This window comes from Corylus avellana, chromosome 4 (assembly GCF_965113065.1).
Source record: "Corylus avellana chromosome 4, dhCorAvel1.hap1.2, whole genome shotgun sequence".
Lineage (NCBI taxonomy): Eukaryota > Viridiplantae > Streptophyta > Magnoliopsida > Fagales > Betulaceae > Corylus > Corylus avellana.
In genome coordinates this window covers 20,325,919-20,346,377 of record NC_142493.1, presented here as the reverse complement: position 1 = coordinate 20,346,377, position 20,459 = coordinate 20,325,919, and the positions used below count along the sequence as shown (strand labels likewise).

At 33.1% G+C, this 20,459-nt stretch overlaps 1 protein-coding gene across 2 annotated transcripts; it reads left to right on the top strand.

Moving 5' to 3' along the window:
- The first annotated feature begins 8,846 nt into the window (after window positions 1–8,846).
- On the top strand, window positions 8,847–13,478 carry NUDX25 (nudix hydrolase homolog 25). 2 transcript variants are annotated; one of them, XM_059592881.2, is made up of 6 exons: window positions 8,847–9,094; window positions 9,731–9,781; window positions 10,335–10,462; window positions 11,468–11,565; window positions 13,000–13,111; window positions 13,195–13,478. In XM_059592881.2, the coding sequence occupies exons 2-6, from the start codon at window positions 9,766–9,768 to the stop codon at window positions 13,297–13,299; spliced, it is 459 nt and encodes a 152-aa protein (XP_059448864.1). In that variant the 5' UTR covers window positions 8,847–9,094; window positions 9,731–9,765; the 3' UTR covers window positions 13,300–13,478. The 2 variants fall into 2 exon arrangements, with proteins under 2 accessions (XP_059448864.1, XP_059448863.1); XM_059592880.2 differs by having other exon boundaries at window positions 8,850–9,094; window positions 10,370–10,462.
- Window positions 13,479–20,459: the final 6,981 nt, after the last annotated feature.

Here is a 20,459-nt window from a genome sequence, read left to right as displayed (position 1 = left end):
GATGCATCTCTTAGAATCATTTAGGCAAGTTTGATTGCCTAATTTTATTTTATTTTTTTGTAAGATAGGCAAGTTTGATTGCCTAATTGAACGAAGAATGCAGTATTAGAAAATAATTTTCATAGTTATATTGACTTCTTGTTAAGAGCATCTCCAGCAATAACTTTCATTTTACTACTCAAAATACAATTTTTTTCATTTTGCCTACTAGTTTTTTAACTCTCTATTTTTTTTTAATATTATTTTTATTATTTTTTATCCTTTACCTTTCCCCCCCCCCCCCCCCCCCTCTCTCTCTCTCTGCAAAACCAGAGCAACACCAAAATCACTGTAATCATCGGCCATTCCACCAAAATCACCACCCAACCAACCAAAATCAAGTAACCAGAAGAGAGAGAAGAGAGAGAGGAGAGAGAAAAAAATAATAATAAAATCTTACAAGGTTGTGCATTGAACTTTCAATCTGTAGGAAAAACTTGTACTTTAGATCATCTGGAGCAATAATAGTCAAATAGTTACTTGGAAAAGTATAACTATCTATTTTAGCTACTACTTTTTTTCTATTATCTCTAATAAATTATTTCTTTCTTTCACTACTTGCATTTAAATATTATTTTTTATTCTTTTCTTATTATATCATTGCCAACACTTAATTAAAATCATTAAATTGATATTATATCTTTGCATTTAAATGTTATATATATTTTTTTAGTATAAGTTGACATTGAAGTCATTAAATTATTCTTGCCAAATATTATATTGAAAAATATTGAATCAATTTCAAGTATTCAATTGCCATTGAAATCATAAAGTTATTTTCATGCATTTTTTTTTTTTTAAAAAAAAAACACTTGTGATCAATGGAGGATGATGTAAACAAACAACCTTTAAATAAGCTAACCGTTCATACTAAATGAAAAATCTACAAATTGGCTATTCTGTTGGAGACAAAAAATGACTCAAAATAGTTAAATTTGACTATTTTGAACCATTTGGCTACTCTTTTAGAGATGCTCTTATAAGCACTGCTGGAGCAAAGAAAAAAATGAAAATAACTAAATTTAACTAAAAAAACTAGTTCAGAGTTGCTGTTAGAAATGCTCTAAAGAAATGAAGAAAAAGTCGTTTAGGATTCTCGCAAAATTCTCTAACTTGAAAATTTGAGTAATTTCAAACTTAAGAATGATGATGATATATGTCAAATTTACTTTTCTTTTTTCTTTTTATCGGTAAATAAAAGAAGAAGAAAAAAATGATTAGGAAATAATATATATATATATATATATATATATATATATATATATATCTCCTACAAGAAGCTACAAACACCGAGTCAGCAAAATTTAAGGGGCGGAGCTTGCGCTAGGGCCTAGGGGAGGATTTATCAAAGAGAATGGGTAGCTTTTGGCCACGTTGTGGCGAAATGGCCACTGACGATGAACCAATCGGATTAGTTAGATCAAATATTCCCGTCGTTAAAAATAAGGCAGGAAACAAATGTGGATGAGAAAATAAATACCAAGTTTAGGATAATGATGAATATTTGTCTAGTGGGGGAAACGGCCTCCTGATCAGTACCAACACAGCACAATTTTAATAAGAATTCTTGTGTGAGGATCAGTTTGGGATTTTAATTTAAAAAGGTAAGATTTTTAAAATAACAATTTTAAAATGTGTGATTTAAAAATATAATTTTTAAAAACACAATTAAGTATTTGGTAAAATCGTGATTCACAGTTTAACATTTAAAATTATGCGATTTTAAAAAAACACCTACTTATCTGCGATTTAAAAACGCAAAATTTCTATTTTCCAAAATCAAGCTCTCAACTCCTAGTTCTTTGTTCCAGCCCTCTTCTTCAAGCTCTCATAGTTGATGCATGGTGAAGAGGCCCTCACATTAGTCTCACAACATTGTTTTTCGAATGCAGCCGTTCTGCTATGAAGAGGCCCTCATAGCAGGAGGGAGCAGCCTTTCCCTTCTCCTCCCCGCTCTTACTCTCCCCCTCCCATTCTGTTTTTTTAGGTATTCTCAGACTAGATCAGCAACTTCGGCCTTTTCGCTATGCATCCGTTCACCTTCCACCGTGTTATGCCGTTCATCTCCTCATCGGCTGCTACTACTGCTTTCTGATTGTTTATTTGTGTTTTTTGTTTTGAATAAGATGTTGATTCTCTCTAGATCTGCTTTATGAGTGAAGAGAAATAATTATGTGTGAAGAGTTATTTCTCATGACCTAAATAATTAGGTGTGAGGGGTTATCTCTTACGGCCGGTTTAAATAAATTTTGTTAGGAAATTTGGCTACCCATCTCATAGATTAGTCTGCTTGGAGCAGATTTGCTCTTTAACTGTATTTGTACATGAGTTAGCGGAAGATTGAAGTCATGATATCACCTAATTGTAAGAATTTTTGTTTGTATCTATGACTTTGTACCTCATAGCATATAATTTTTGTAAAGCTTTATGTTTTATGCTGTAAGAGTTTTATGCTCGTGATTTTTAATCAATGAAATCCTCATATTTCCGTTAAAAAAAAGGAGATATGTAACGCCTTTAAATTTAATTAATGGAAAAATTCACATACAATTAATCAAACTAATGAATTACCACCCAATTGACAATATTCTTCCAAACTTTCAATTTTTGCAATGTCCTCCCTAAATTACAAAAAAAAATAACAATGTCTCCCTTAAGAGTTAAGGCCAACAAAAAGACAAAATTGTTCCTAATTTTTTTTTAATAAAACAAAAATACTCCAATAAATTTGAGAAAAAAAAAACCCAATAAATTTTAATTTTTTTTCTTGAAAAAAAAAAATTACACTTCTACACACTGATTTTTTAATTTTTTTTTTTTTAAATAGTTTTAGTTTTTTTTTTTTAATTTTTTATTTATATTTTATGAAGGATATTTTGGTCATTGAATGGGGCATTTTTAACTGAGTAGTAGTTTGAGGGGGATACGTGAACTTTCCCCATTACTCAACAAAGGTAATTATTTTGGAGTTTCACTTGCAACATTCCCAAATCAATTAAATTAACTAATAATTGGCTTGAAATACCGTACAAATTAACAATTATTAAAAATAGGGTCCAATTTGATTCTAACTAATCCTAAGGTTCAAATTACTTAGGGCTCGTTTGGTTTGTGGTAGGGGTGCAAAGGCGGTTACGGTTAGCGGTTAGTAGCAATAACAGCTAACCGTAACCGCCTTAGCGGTTAGTAGATTTTACTAACCGCAACCGCTAACCGCCTAGAGGTTAACGGTTAGCGGTTAACCGCCGGTTAGCGGTTAGCAAAATAGATAACCGCCCGCTAACCGCTTTTTTAAAATTGGGCTTTTTTTTTGGGCTTTTTGGACTTATTTTTTTGGGCTTTTTTTTACCCTCATTTTTTTTATTGTATTTTTAATATCTTCTTGGGCCCAATTGCTATAAAAAGAGCCTATATTGAAAAATCAAAAATATTTGACCCAAAATTTACATTTACTTGTACTTTAAAAAAATTTCCTTAAATATTAAATCATAACCGGTTAATTATTTAAATTCTTATCATATTTACTTATAATTTTTTTTCTTTGAATTGAACTTAATATCTAATGGTAAATGGTAATGTTCAAACTCCTAAATCCTAAATTCCTAAAGTATCTAATAATGCTTTAATTAAATTGTAGATAATATATTGTTTAATTTAATTGAATCAATTGTGATTATCATTGTACATGAATCATATGATTAACTTGTAGACTTATGACTTATGAGTTATGTCATATTATATATGTATTATTTATTATTATATAATCATATGATTTAATGATCAAGTCATCATGTGATATAATCATATCAATTATAGTGATAATATATAAATTACTAAAATTATAATGATAATACACTAATACTTAAATTGTGTTTATAAGTAACACATTGGTCATTGTTTAATCCAATGTCAATTACTTAATTTGATATTATACGAATCATATCATCATTGTACATTAATAATATGATTCACTTAAAGTCTTGAATAAAGTATTTGAATTGCCATTGAATCATATGATTAAGTATTGATATTATACATTTATATTATTCATATACATATGTAGACTTATATAGACTTATAACATATATAGACTTATAAGTTTATAACATACATTGGAAATAAGTCTCTAGATATTTAATTGTTGTATTAGTATGAATTAGTATACTTATGAGTTATGTCATATTATATATGTATAATTTGTTATTATATAATCAAATGATTTAATGATCAATCTCATATGATATAATCATATCAATTATAGTGATAATATATTAATACTCAAATTGTGATTTAATTATTTTTAAAAAAAATTGTGATTTAATAATAAGTGATTATGTTATATGTATAAATATTTTTATAATTATAATTATAAAAATATATTATATAAAAAGACGGTTAGCGGTTAGCGGTTACGGTTAGTAGACCCAATAACCGCTAACCGCTAGGCGGTTATAGCGGTTAGGCGGTTAGCGGTTAATGCGGTTAGACGGTTAGGCGGTTAGGCGGTTGACGGTTATAACGGTTAGCGGTTAGAAACCGCCCGCCTTTGCACCCCTAGTTTGTGGAATAGACCCATTGAATATAATGAATATTCTTAAGGAATAATTATTCTTTTGTTGGGTAAAGGTTTATTTCTAAGAATAGTTATTCACGTGACGTTTAGGGAGTCGCGGTAGCCTCCCCCGTTATTATCGGCAATGGCCATGCCACCCTCGATGAGTCTCGAGGGTGGCCAAGACCACCCCGAAATCCACCGCACCACCTCCTGGGCACCTTAGGGGTCCACCCCAAGGTGCTATGGGGGTGGTGTGACCACCCCCAAGTCCTACAGCGAGTGGTCGGCCACCCTTGCAATTCTAGTTTTTTGTTTTAATTTTTTTTAAAAAAGAAGAGTGGGTTTTCTAGTAATTTTGGCTCAATTCCAATTAGAATACATATATTACATATGTTGTTACCAAACTATAAGAAATATGAATAACTATTCCATTATACTTTCATCTATTCCTAGTAATAACTATTCATTTTTCTAACGAAATACCCAATTCACAAGCCAAACGAGGTCTTAATCTCTTAACGGAGGTTTAAATAGGGGCGTTACACATGCTCCATTATCCATGCATATGACATCATCTCGTTAAATTTCCTTTTTAAAAAACACTTTGTAAATCATGTTCTTAACATACATTGCTATACATGAAATTACTCAAAAGACATTGCTCATATCACAATTTAATCCATGCGTGTATTCTATTTAGTACTTTCGCATACAAGGTAAAAGATACACAATAAAAACCATCTTATTCAAATCTAAACATTTGCACGTAAAACAGAGTTAAGAAGTGATGGCATAGAGATTTACTTACACTTTTGTTATTATTTCCCGCCCATCAGTTCGAGTAATACTAGAAGTCACTCTTGTGTTCTTATTGTGTCACTTGAAGTAACTTCTAAAATTATCATTGATATTGTGATTGATTATTATTAAATTTTAATCAAATGATGCTTTTAAAGGATACCTCATTTTTAGAATGACATTAGAGGGACACATGAGTGATTTATATAATTATTCCATCAATTCCTGTTCCATAAGTCACGTGTCGTCTACATCATATTATATTTATTAGGACTTATCCTCCTAACTGTTGTTTTTTTTTTTTTTTCCCCTTGAAAGCCTGCATTTTTTTCACAACTCAAATAGCTTCGTTCAAACACGTCTTGTGACCGGTGTTCGAATGGATCACTCGGTGGCTTGAGTCGAATGGGGTTTGACCATTATACGACCGGGTCTCTCTGTGGCTTACATCAGCCGAGCAAAGTTTCACTATTTTACGATGAGAGCTCCCTATTTTAGACAAGTTCGAATGAGAGAATACTTAGCTTCGAGTATTTCATATGTAAAATTGCTCGAAATCCCCATTTTCCTTTCATAACTCCCCTTCTACAATCCCTATATTTCATCCTAACCAAAACATACTACTCAAAACATCAACTTTTTACGTAAAAATTTCCCTTCTTTCGATTAAACCTTAACCTCCCACTCTCATTGTTCAACAAGTTTCAAAACTGCATCTACACTTCTCCATAACCTTCACAATATCGTACCAACAATCACCCATCAACTCAAGGAAATAATAGTGGAGACAAGGCTGCAGAAACCCATACCTTGAGAGTTTCCTTTCCAAACTGTTCCTCTTACTTTCTTTCTCCTTATTATTATTCTTCTTTCCCTTATTCTCTTTCTCATCTCCCTCTCTCTTTGGCTCTCAAAACAAATGGAGGCAAACAAATTTCTTTTCCCATTGTCATGTCATTCTTAAATAAACTTTTTAAAAAAAAAATAAATAAATAAAATACAACTATGCATTCGCATTCAAATGGATTATGCCACAATTCAAACAACATCGAGTCAAACACATTAAATTGCCGTCGAGTTAGCGTCATGTTGCTACACGCAAAACAATTAACATTTGGAGATGTCATCTCGGTTGAGTAACACGTTAGCACGTTTAAACGTGATATGACGCTCGACATTAAAACGTGCGTCAAATCAATCAACTCTGCATGTGACGAGATCCTAGCTGTCCATCTCAAATCGACAGCATGATATTAGCTTAACACTTGGAGATGCTCTGGTGTTCAAATCAAACAAGCTTATCAAAATCTAATAGTGATTAATCACAAGTACTTCAATGATAATTTTAAGAACCACATCGTTTTTAGAGTGACACAAGATAGACACAAAAGTGACTTCTAGCATTACTCATTTTTCTACGCTCCACGCTAAGTGACACATGGCACTCATCGGAACAAAATGTTTATAATGCTATGCTAAAATTTCTCCAAGTTTTCAAGCCTAGAATCATTCCTAGTTACCCAAATGGAAATGGCCCTGGGTCCATCAGTGCTAAATTATTGTCATTTGTGACGCATCCCATCCCGTGTTAGTATTTCACCTTCTTTTAAATCTTATAATGGCATAAATTGCTATTTTATCTGGAGTGGTACATATATACAGCATATAGGGCTACTATACTCCCAGTCCCAACCCCAGCTCGTCCCTGGTACACCTTAATTAAGAGTGAGTAAGAAGCAGGTGCATCTAGTATGAATGTACTAGCCAGTAGCCAACCACCCCTTTGCTTCATTTGTAACCAATCAGCCAGTTTATAAAATTACAATTTCATCTTAATTACCGTTTACACCCAAAAAATAAATAAATAAAAAGAAAAAAAAGAGGTCAGGTGACTCAGGTCCATTGAACAAGGTGGTTTTTTGAAACTAACCATGATTAGTTTTTTTCGCCACCATTTTTCATGGTCAATAAGCACGTGCACATCCACGTTGATGTGAGCATGTTTAAAATGGATGGATGGATGGATGGACCCTTTTATAATTGTCTCTTGAATTACTACATGCAATTCTTTATATAATCATTAGGAAGGTGGGAATATAGATCCACCAACCTCAAACAGATAGACTTCACACTAATGACGGAACTAAAAATTCAACTCTAAAAGGACGGATTACATTCAATATATATATATATATAAAATAAACCCTAAATATGCTTTTTTTTTTTTTTTTTTTTTTTTTTTTCTAATAATGACATTTTTTTTTTTTTGGAGGAGGGCCCCTCAGCTTTTCTTGAATCTATTGGTGTCTTTAGTAGGGTTGAGTTAGACTATGACTTAGTTGAACTTAAAGAAGCGCCTATAGTTCTCACCGTCTAAGCTTTTTTATACGGTTCTCAACGAGTAAGTATTACTTTAATCACACTTAAATATAATAGTTTCAATTAATTTTTTCGGTCTATTATTTTTATTTAAAAAATAAATAAATAAAAAAAAAGAAAGCAAAGTCGCGAGAAGAGCCTTTTTGTTAAAGCCTGTTCCCAATGATATGATGAGTGTGCATGATAAAAGGGTTAATAATGGAAGGGAGCAGCAGATGCTTTTGATGAAACGGTGGTCCATCTTTGTCTTGCTCTCTGCCACTGACACTCAAAAGTCAACGGCCTCCCTCGCCCACTTCTTTATGCTTTTTCCTTTTCTTTCTTTTTTCTATCCCCGCTATCTGATTGACTACGTCACCATCTCCGTGCGCATTGCTATCATGCGCGCCGCCCCTCCCTTCATTCGGTTTTTATACCCAGAACTTTTCCCCCATTTCCTTATCATGCACCCTCCAATCGTTTCGGACATACAAAGGCCAATAAGTTACAATTTCGGCTTCAAAATTTCAGTAATATGAATATATTTTGCAAAAGAGTAATTCTATTTAATAAATTGCTTCTCATATAAATAAAATTAGAAAAAAAATTAGTTTTTTCATTTTTACAAATTTTTATTTATTTTTTATTTTTTTTAGGGGCATTTTTACAAGTGTAATCTAAATACTAAGTTTTACTATCGAGTAATGTTACAAGTTCTTTTTGTATCACTCTTATGTTCTTTCAGGAATGATGTGGTTCTTAAAATTACTATTGGACATCTGATCGATCATTATTGGATTTTGATTAAATTGTGATTTTAAAAACTACGTCATTTTTTAATGAACACAAGAATGACACAAAAAAAACTTATAAAATTACTCTTTACTATTTACTCTTTACTATTACATTATCAAGTTGTATAAACTCTTTAGAAAATATTAAAAGAAACTTGCAAAATAACCAATGGAAAGAGCTCATGATAAGAATGTGAGGACACTCTGACGCTATTATTCCCCACCAATAAATTTAGTATTTGATAGGTACTAAAATAAACCAAATCCTGGGTGGACGGGTGCGCAGGATAAGAGTTGCAAAATACTCAACCCGCACCGAAGCCCTCTGTGAGTCAGCCTTCTTGTCATAATCGGAGTCTGCTTCTCTATTCCCCACACAACACAAACCCCACTTTTTTCTTGTTGAATTTTCTGCAGTCATACCATTAACTCTCTCTCTCTCTCTCTCTCTCTCTGTGGTAGCTTCAAAGCAAAAGCAAAAACAATGGAGGGTCTCCCTCCTGGCTACCGTCCCAACGTTGGCATTTGCCTCATCAACTCTGACACTCAAGTAACTCCTGCGCCTTTTTCTTTTTATTTTTCTCGATTTTGGTTGTGGGTTTTGATGATCAACTGTTTTTCTATTAGGATGAATTGTTAAAGTTCAATGGTGGATTTGCATGTAGAAAACTATAAAACTGAGCGTTGTATATCTGTTTACGAGGTTATAGGATTTTCTAGTAATGATTTTTGTCTTTGTTGGACATACTGTAAAGGAAATATTTTTGTCTTTGTTCGTTTTCTTGAAATTAGGATCAAATCAAGTTAAGTTATAGGTTTAAAAGAAAAAGAAAAAAAAAAAAAATCAAGTTAAGTGATTTCCTGAGAATTCTGCATATATTTATTTAACTATGGAATTAGTGTTTGTTGCTGTTGACTGAAATTTCTATAGTCTGTACTTATCTATAATTAGAAATTTCAAACTCTGGCTGGAAATTATTAAATGTATAGTTGATTTTGTTTTTGTTTTTGGTTTTTTTTTTTTGCCGGGGGGGTTTGAATTAAACACAATGCATTAAAAGGGTATTTACTTGATTTTATTACACGTTTGAGTGGAAGCAAAAACGTGGCCAAAAGTTCCGCAGTTAAAACTGCAGTAGAAAATTCAAGATCCACATTAATGGTAACTTTTGAGATTTTCTTGCAGATTTTTGTGGCTTCAAGATTGAATGTTCCAGGAGCATGGCAGATGCCTCAGGTGATACTGCATAGATGCTTTATTTGCTGTCAAAATACTATTTCTTAACATGCTTTTAGGGGGAAAAAGGGAGCAATTAAATGCACATCCCTGATTTGTCTTTGGCTATTTCATCCTAGGAGACATTTCCCACGTGATAAAACATCCATTACTAGTAGTATGAGCTCATGTAAGGAGAAACTCATTCCCCATGGCGTACCAAGTATTTGCCTAAACTTACCTGTAGAATGGACTGTCATAATCTGCTGTCTTTTCATGTAAGTAGAAACTCTTTCCCCATGGTGTACCAAGTGTTTGCCTAAACTTCCTCAAGGCTACATCTAACATGGAGCCCAAAGGTGCAAGAGATGATCCATTACTAGTAGTACGAGCCTTGGGTTTACTTGGAATCAGCAAAACCCTTCCTCAAGGCTACATCTAATATAAGATGATCCATTAGAAGTATTTTGGTCTCAACCACTACAGAATTTGACTTTCTTTTGCATCGTGTTGCATTGTTCTGTAGATTCTCAATTTTTACCCAACATTTGCCTGTAATGTGAACGTATTGCAGCTGACTTTAATTGGCTATGGGATCTTCAATCTCAGGGGGGTATTGAAGATGGTGAAGAGCCCAAATCTGCAGCCATTAGAGAACTACGAGAAGAAACTGGAATTGTGTCTGCTGAAATTATTGCCGAGGTTTGTGGGGGAAGAAGTGCTTCTTATGCTTCATTTTGCTGTTCATTTAGTTCAATACCAGTATAGCACTTGCATGCTTCCTATGTTTTCTTGTGTTTTTATGCTCGGATGATTCTCTTTCTTTCATTCTTTGTATCTCTAAGCTCTATAAATAAGCATAGAGATCTTAAAACTACATGAATTATTGACTATGATGTCTGTGAATTCCACCGAGATGTCAAAAACTATATAATTCCTTGTTTTTCAAAAGATAAGTAAGACTAAGGACTAAGAACAAAGAAGATAGAATATTCCAAGATTTGTTTGATGGAAACAGCTATGTACCTCTATGGAATTGTGGTGTGTTCTTTGAGAAACTCTTTGACGGAGTCCAGCAGGTTTTCAAATTCGACAGTTGGGTATATGTCTTACTCTGTTATTTTTGCACTTATCGACTGTGTGATGAAGATAACCTCATGTTGGACGCATGAGAAGGAGCTGATGATCACGATACCAAGACTCATCTGTTTGAAGTTTTATCATTTATCTAATAATGTAGTGTTATACGCGTCTACTATTCATTTGCTTTATTTACGTTTATCTAAGATGTTACTTTCTGTTGTTTAAGTTTATTAATAAGTTCTACTGCCTATATATCAATGTAATTGAACCATTCAGATTATTATGCAATAAGTTGAAATTTCCAGACTTTATAAGAGATGAGAGTTCTCTGTTGGCGGTGGTGAGACTCCATTGTGTGGGTGTGTGTGTTGTCTCCTGTGTTTCCTCTTTTTTTACAGAAATTCCGTGAGTGTGCTGCGTCACTCTTCGACCATTTTGTGAAATCATTTTGATGGAAATGGTAGAGTTTTATAATTTTACTGCAGGATAAAGCAGTCTCTTGGATATTCAAGAATATATGATGTGGTTTATCTAAATATGTTGCTACCCAAATTTATTATGTTGGGTGGAGTAAATAAAGGATAGCTTTTTTCTTACTAATGATTCTGGTTTTGTTGCTAACAGGTTCCAAATTGGTTGACTTATGACTTCCCTCCTGCTGTGAAGACCAAAGTCAATCGTCTGTGGGGAGGAGGGGAATGGCATGGGCAGGCACAAAAGTGGTGCGTCTTCTTTTTCTCACAGTCAAACACATCATGAAAGGAAGAATGTGTCTGTTTCTTAAATTAGCAATTTGATTTTTCTGTACCTAATGTAACTATATCCTTTTGAAAACTAGTGATGAGATGCACCTTGCACCTGATGAATTTCAAGGCCTGGTTTCTTTGACATTCTTCTCATTCCCCAATTATTTTCTATTTCCCAATTTTATTAGAATGTTTTTGTCTTTTCTTGTTGGCCTTTGTTTGGATCTCAGAAACAACTAAGGGTAAGGAAAATTGTCAAATTGCCTAAAGGCATAGCTTTGTTTCTTAAGCATTTAAGCAACTCTATTCCCCTTGGTCTTTCTCGGATCTAAATGTAGGGTATGTTTTTCCTAGATATATTAGTTGTGCTCGTTACATATGTGAGAATTGACCTATTTGCATTTCTTATTTGATAGATGTGTTGCATGTTTGAAAATCCAGTTAAAAGTGTTTTTTTTTTGTTTTTAATCTTTAATTTATGATTGGAAAACAATGCTCGTGTCTGCCATAAACTCTTGATTTCCCTATATGCCCCAACAGAATCTACCAGAAAGTTAGTGCAGAAATTTGCCCATTTAAGTGAGCTATAAAGTTAATCCAAGGAAATGAGAGATTCTGATAATCAAGATTTAGTTTTATTAGATTTTATTGGCTATACGATTGTTTAAATTCATCTCAGATATGCATAACTTTAAATATAAATTATATTAAGGTATCCAGTTTAAGTAGAATGCAGGTGGCTACAAATTTATATCTGAAATTAGTTATCAAAGTTTCCTTAATTTAAGTTGCACGTAGCAGAGATACAGGCTCTCATCTAGACTAGTTTATTTGTGTTATATGTTTTAATGGATGGAAAGAAGTTTTAACTTAAGGTTTCAACTAGTTTGCCAAAAAATACTTTTCCCAAGGCTGTTTAGACTGTAAAGATCTGACTCTTGATTAGTTCATTAACTAAGATTTTCTCAAGGTTGCCTTCTAGGTTATGTTTGCATGCTTAGCAAATTGACATATTGCCTACAGTTATGGTGAATGTAATTTTCATTTTGCATGTTGTTCGATGTACTTTGCTAATTCTCCTTGCTCAAAGATGTTGTCACGTATTATTGAGGCGATAAATATCACGTCTTTTGACAATATCTCAACATGTTTAACTGTCAATTATTGTTATTTATCTCATTATGAATTCTTATAGTACATTTGGGTTTGTCTAGCTTACTAATAGTCTTCAGTTTTCAGGCTCCCCATCACAGTCAAAAACCAATACATACATCTATATATAATATACAAGTGAAACTTATTTTTATGTAATTTTCAGGCAATCAGAATGCAGTTCATTTTCTTTTTATGTAATCAGGTTTATGACCCAATACTTTGTGCCACCTAACAATGAATTTGGACACTTGACAGGTTCCTTATGAGATTAACAAAAGATGAGAGTGAGATCAACCTAGCCACTGGTGAAGCAGAACCAGAATTTGCTGAGTGGAAATGGGCAAACCCAGAAGATGTTATTGAGCAGGTGTGTGTTACAGATGCTTTCTTTGAAATATGATGTTCTTTTGAAGGACTTGGTGTAACATATTGGGATACAACTATTTACAGGCAGTGGACTATAAAAGGCCAACGTACGAGGAAGTTATGAGTACCTTCAAGCCTTACTTCAATGGAAATGCAATATCCACAAAATGTAAATCGTCTAAATGGTGAAAATGCTGTTGGTTGTGGACCTAGTGGGTTCTGTAGCTCTGTAGTTGTGTCCATGATTTACTCATTTTGGATTTAGTAGAAGTTTGCTCTTTAATTGTATATGGAAATGAAAGTGAGAACTTAAAATTAAATGGTTGCTTTGTTGTAATAATAAAATCTGTCCAAATATTTTAGCATTATTTATATATTTTTTTTCAGTAGTAGGATTGATTTGCTCTTTCGTGACTCCTTTTCTCACTTGGGACATCTCTTCAGCGTCAATCTCGGCCTTTCCGTTACTTCTTGGTTTTCAAACCACATCCAATATATATATATATATATATATATATATATGTTTCCTCAAAATTCAGGCTTATGTTGACATTTTCCCTTCCATCTAGCGCCAAGTGGTGAGGTGGGTCCACACAATGACTCCCATGTCAAAGCTTTGAAGATTGGCTTTCCACGAGACTTGTCATCACATCATTGAGAATCCAATGTAAAGTTTGGAGATGCGTTTCAACAACGCTATCATTGCATGATAGAGAATCCAATGTTGCTTGCTTCTTTAACAAAAGTCAGAATGTTCTCTCATCATTATTATTATTATTATTATTATTATTATTATTTTCAAATAGACATCAACAAATAATTCAAAACGTAAAATCTCATTAAAACATAAAAATGTAACATTTTTCACTAATATGTTATATCACGACACGTTTTCAAACTAAAAATAAAAAATACTTCCCAAAAGTTTTTTGAATTCTTTAATTTGATAAAATACCCTTCCTTATAAGATCAAAAGATGGACCTTTTCTTTTTATCATCAGTACTCACATAGGGCGGCTAGCTAAAATAGCGGTTATTTTGGCTAGCCATGTAGCCCGAAAAAAAAAAAAGAAAGAAAAAAAAAAGCTCTTCATCTTGCTAGTCACTCTGGTTAAATATTTGACTTGGTACTGTTAGAGGTGTACAAGTGAGCATTTATTAATGACCTAATCACCGCTAATAACTCTGTTTGTAGGCAGTTGAAAAAAAAAAACTGCTAATTGCCTTGGGGGGCAATTAGCAGTTCTAGGAGTAGGCAGAGGCGTTTAATAACTATTAACCATTAATCATTAACTGTCTCCCCTTATATAATAATTGTGACAGCCTATAAATTTTATAGATTTAAAATAAAATTATAAAGCATTTTGTTCATATATATATATATATATATATATATATAGTTGTTGAATTTAATTCATGTGATTATACATAAATGTGAATATTTATATACACATATATAGCAATAGCCATTAGAATAGAACTTTAGGTGAGTTTTTATCTAATTAAATATCATGTAAATCTCCTAGAATATAGGAAGAGATTTTATCTCTCTTCTCAACTCAACGTGGTGATAGGAGTATATATATATATATATATATATATATATATATATATATATATAGGACTCTTTTAATTAGGAGATTATTAGTGGGGTTATTAGCCAATTAATGCTTGGGAGTCTTCTAGATTTTAGGAGGATTTATTGCTTAAATAAAATCTTAAAAAAAAAAAAAAAACAACAGTAGCCTCCAAGCTAATAATATTAATGTGTCTCTTCCCCGACAAATAGTGAAAGGAAAAAAAATAATTGAGAGATAACACATTCGTGAAACCCTAAGCCCCCCTCCAGAGCGCCGCCGCCTCAGGGGAGGAGGGATGCCTGTTGCCTGCATCCCTCCTCCCTTCCTTGCTTCCCGATTTTTGTTTTAGGTTTGTTTCTGTCTTTGGTGTTTTCTGTTCTGTTGTGCTTTTGTTCTCTCTCGGTGGGTACTGCTTTTGGGGGTTTTCACTCAAACTCTCCCCCTCCCTGTTTGTTTGTGTATGCCGCCGATCTCCTCCGCGCTCGCTTCGCTGCTTACCGCTCGCTGTCGGGTCTTTTCACGCATCCCTCCCGCGCCAAGCTTTTTGTGCCACCTTCTGCGGCGGTTTCCGGCCAGCTCGCGATCGGCTTCCTCCGGCTGCCGTGACCCGCTTTGAGTGTTTTTCGCATTTATTTTCCTGTTTTGTTGTTTTTCTGTTTTGTATTTCCTTTGAGTTCCCCTGTATTTAGTTTTATTTGCTGTAATTTCTTTTCCTACATTAGTTTTATTGTTTTCTTTATTTCCCTGTATGGTTTTATTTATGCTTGTAATAACGCTTTCTCCTCCTGCTTTGTTGCTGCCCGATATTACTGGTTCAAACCTTTGGGTTGTGGATGTGAAATTTATCCTGACTTTCGAGTCGAGGATGATGAGTATCGGCTTGTGGGTTTTGCTCTCAAGGCCGAGGAATAAGTATCGACTTGAGGGTTTTGCTTTCAAGGTCGAGGAATAAGCGCTATCTATGCATTATGTGGTGTCTGTTTGATGCAGATCTGAGTTTTCAACTTGATATTTAGTCATAGGTTAGCGGATACTGTGTTTTGGTTGATTTGGTCTGTTGTTGATGACTGTATCTTTAGTTTCGGCTATGATTTACTTCAGAGCTTTTTGCTCTGTTTGTAAGAGCTTTAGGCTCGCAACATTTATCAATGAATGAGTCTGATATGTTTCAAAAAAAAAAAAAAAAAAACCGTGTCTCTTCCCCTTTCTTTCTTGGACACCTGTATAGCATGCACAACCCAATCGATTTTTGATAGGCCACCTAGTAGCTACTTGTCATTTCAGAATACACGAGTACTCATTCTTCTCCTCTTGGCTTATTGAATAAATAGCCAGAAGCCTTCATTTTTATTTCTCATGTACTCAGAAACTTACCTAAAAAATTCCCTTACCTCAGCAACAGTTTCTCTAGGTAAGAAAATTCTACTATTTTTCTCTGTTAATTATTTAGTCACCTTGAGAATGTTTATATTTCTTGCTTCGTATGGGTTGAATATATAAATACTCATGTCAATTTTCTATATTATAATTGGGTTTTATATTTCATATTGGTTATTGGATCTTGGGAACTCTAGTGGAAATTATGGAGTTTTGAGGTTTGATTTTTATATTTCTTGGGTTTTTGTTTAGGATTTCTATATGGGTATTTGTTTTAGGAATTCTGTGAAATACTAATTAAATGAGTGTTAGTTATTGGGTGTTAGCTTCTGTAATTTTCTGCTTCAGTATTATAATCAATCAAGCAATTTTGTTATTTCAATATAGGAGTTTTTAAGGACTGTGCGTACAAATATTTATGCAAAATGACTTGGACATAATTTTATATATGTAGGTCAATATATTTATGTGCAGTAATTTTTGTGATTAGATTTTATGTATCACGTAAAGATTATATATATGTAAGACTTGTAGGATAATTGAATAGGAAAATGTTAAGGTCATAACATAAATCCAACTTATGGCCAACTTCTTTCCTACGTGTCATTTAAAAAAAAAAAATTTGATAGAGAGAATTTTTGGATTCTAAAAATTTGGGAAAAAAGACAATTTGTTTGGTTTAAAATTCAAATTTTTTTTTACACGTAGAAGAGAAGTTGGCCATGAGTTGAGTTTGTGTTGTGTTCGTATCAAACCTCAATTGAATAGCACCACACATGTATGTATGTATATATATATGTGTGTGTGTGTGATTTACACCCCAAGACACGTGAACGGTCAAGAACATATTTTCGTAGAATCAAACTGTGGAACACATTATAAGGAAGGAAAGTGACCTACATTGAAAATGTTAGGAAGAAAAGATAGATTTTGGGCCAAATTTTGCTCCATTAGTGTGAATCAGATAAAGAAAGGCTAACAAAAAGACATAACAAGAAGATATTGTTTTAAGTGTGAAAGTTGGAACGTTATTTGGTTAACTAGCAAAGGAGAATTTGAGAAAAAAAACAAGAAAGCATCACATGGACCTAGAACTTGGAGAATTGCTTCATGAAGTGCGGCAAAGCGAAGAAGCTGAAGAAAACGTAATAACTCAGAAGTTGGAGAATTGCTTTATGCAGTGCAAAAAAAAAAAAAAAAAAAGGCTAATAACTCAGAAGTTGGAGAATTGCTTTATGCAGTGCAAAAAAAAAAAAAAAAAGGCAGCGCAGAAAAATTCCTTTCTTCGTAAAGAGGAAAGGTCAAACAAAAAATGGTTTTTATTTTTATTATTATTTTTTTTCCTTCTCTTTATAAAAATGACACCAAACAAAAAGAAGATGAGACTCAGAAGATTTTAGAAAATTGCTTGGAGGGCGTTGGAGGAGTTCTTCTACAATAGCGAATGATTTAGTTTGATTTTCAAATTTTTGTTCTTTTATTTTATAGTTTGATGTTTAGTACTTTGATTATAGATTTTGTTGTTGTAGTTACGAGGGACTAAAATTCTTAGTTGAGGTTGATGATGAAGCCTCGCTAATGATTATCAATATTTATTTATGAGACTTGATTTTACTTAGAATAATATTTTATTTAATGATTAAATTGCTCTTGCTTCATATCAATTGACAAAGATTCAATTTGGATATGAGTTTAATCATGTTTTTCACATGATTTAGGATCCTTTTAATTGAGTGAATGCTTAGTTCCTTTTTTTTTTTTTTTTTTTTTATTTATATTTTTTTTTAAATGTTAAAATTTGATATCTTTTATGATTTATTTTTAACAAATACAATAGATAATTTGTCTTTTAAACTCTTAAGCGAAGAAGAGTACACTTTAGATTTTTTAAATATTTGGAAAAAATACACTTTATCTTCCGAAGTTTGACTATATTTTTAATTTGAACTTCAATGTTTAAAAATTTGCAATATATTATCATAAAGTTATAAAATTTTGCAATTCAACCGCTCAAATACCCAATTTTGCATTCTCAAACGGAAAGTCGAACACATGCCACGCATGTGATAATTTTTATTCCAAAATTTTCATATTACACCCAATTTTTTTTTTTTTTTTTTTGAATGGAGGAGCTTCGAGGTGGGGAAGCTCCTCGGCCATGGAACGTTTGCCAAGGTCTACCGGTCTCAGACTTCGGCCTCAACGCCGTCTCCGACCAGATTCGCCAGGACAGCCTTTTCCACACGTTCTGCGACACATCGGCTTACGTTTTTCCCGAGGTTCTCGGCTGAAAGGGCTATAAGGCCTTCAAGGTCAACATCTGCTCTTGTGGGGTTATACTCTTCGTTTTGATGGCTAGGTATTTGTCCTTTCACGACCAGAACATCATGTCCATGTACAATAAGATTTACAAACGAGAATTTCGGTGCCCGAGATGGGTTCTCGCCATCGCTCACTCGGCTCCTTACCCGTCTTATATATATATATATTTTCTTTTCTTTTAATAAATTAGGGGCAATATAAAAATTTTGGGATAAAAATTATCATGTGTGTGGCACGTGTTCGACTTTCCGTCCCAGAAGACGAAATTGGGTAATAGAGTGGTCGAATTGCAAAATTTTGTAACTTTGTGAGGGTACATTGCAAATTTTTAAACATTAAGGTTCAAATTAAAAATTAGGTCAAACTTTTGGAGTGTAAAATGCATTTTTCCCTAAATATTTTGAATAATGATATCTTCAATTGTAATAGGATTGATTTCTAAATTATCATATATGAGTTTGTGGTAAAATTAATGATCATGAATATATGTTGTTGTGAATTAATGAGGTGGATTCCAAAACCTTAATTTTTTTCTTTTAATAATTTGATATTTTCATACTTTTGTTTAGATTAATTGCAAGCTTAGTTTTATTTTTATTTTAGAAAAATCACATTTTTCCTGAACTAGATTAGAATTTATTTAGTTTAGATTTGATTAATTTTCTTACATCTACACAAGTTTCTTTGGGTTCAACCTCGCGCTTGCCAAATTATACTTGGGTACGGTTCGTGCATTTGCGAGTATAATAAAATTTCACAACACCCAACAAATTTCCTTTTGACCATTCGGTGAAAAATACCTTACAGACACGTATGAGTTACAATGATTCCCCTCAAGACTAAATCCTAATATATCAAACCAACAAATAGATCAATTGTTGTCTTGAATAAAACCGGAAACACTAAAAAAACTTATTACACGCATGAAGATATAGGAGATATTGAATCAGTTTAAGAATTTTAAAGTCAACATTCAAATTCAGAACTCATAACTAAATATTTCAATATCACAAAAAAAAAAAAAAAAATCATGATATTTCACAATCACCATAAAAATATCACAAGACAAGACAAATATAAATATCAAATTATCAATCAAAACTCATGATAGATATCATAATATTAATGACAGACAACTACACATATGAGCAACTAAACATTATTTTAATGGCTACACCACTAAATAATTGAAGTATATTGCCACTCCATGTTTCCCTTCTTTGATGGATCATAGTCAGACTCAACTACAATCACACCAAGAGGTCATTGAGGAATGTATGCTACTTGAGTTAGTAATTAAGGTTGTTATCCTCATGTGAAGTCATTTCAACCTTACTATTTATAACTATATCTTTCATGGCATGCATCTGATGACATCCCCATTGACTTTACAGTAAAACCAAAAGATGAAGCCTCAAGATCCTCAATCTTAACTCAACGCTCAACCATAAGTGGGTGTCTACGGATCGATCTTCTCATGAATCGCTTCCATCTTCTCTTATGATTTCCTTTTCGAAGTGGACATGTTTTGCAACAAAGAAGCAAACAACAACACAAGCCAAGTGCAAACATTAATCACCTAATCATAGGTGTTGCACAACCAAAACGGTCTTGTGTGTGCCAACCTATCCAACTTAGGTGAGACACTACTCACAACCACTCAAAGTTCCCAATGATTACATCCACAATGCAAGAATACAATCACATGAATTTTAAAGCAACCAAAACAATGGCTTAAGCTATGTTGAAAATCATGAGCTAATAAAAATCAAGCAATTATGCCTTACCAATGCACAATCTTGATCAGAATGCATAATGAAGAAATAAAAAAATGAAACCCAAATCATAGAAACAACCAAAAATTGAGGGTTTGTCTGTCCAAATAGGTTTCGAACAGTTGACACCATAACAGTTATCTCGTATTTGTTGTGAGACAGCCTACGGTTTCTCGTTCCAGTAAGGAATCTGAGTATAAGGCCATAGCCAATGCTGTTCCTGAACTCACATGGATACAATCCTTGCTTTGTGAGGTTGGTGTTTTCTTGCAAATAACCCATGTTCTAATGTGCG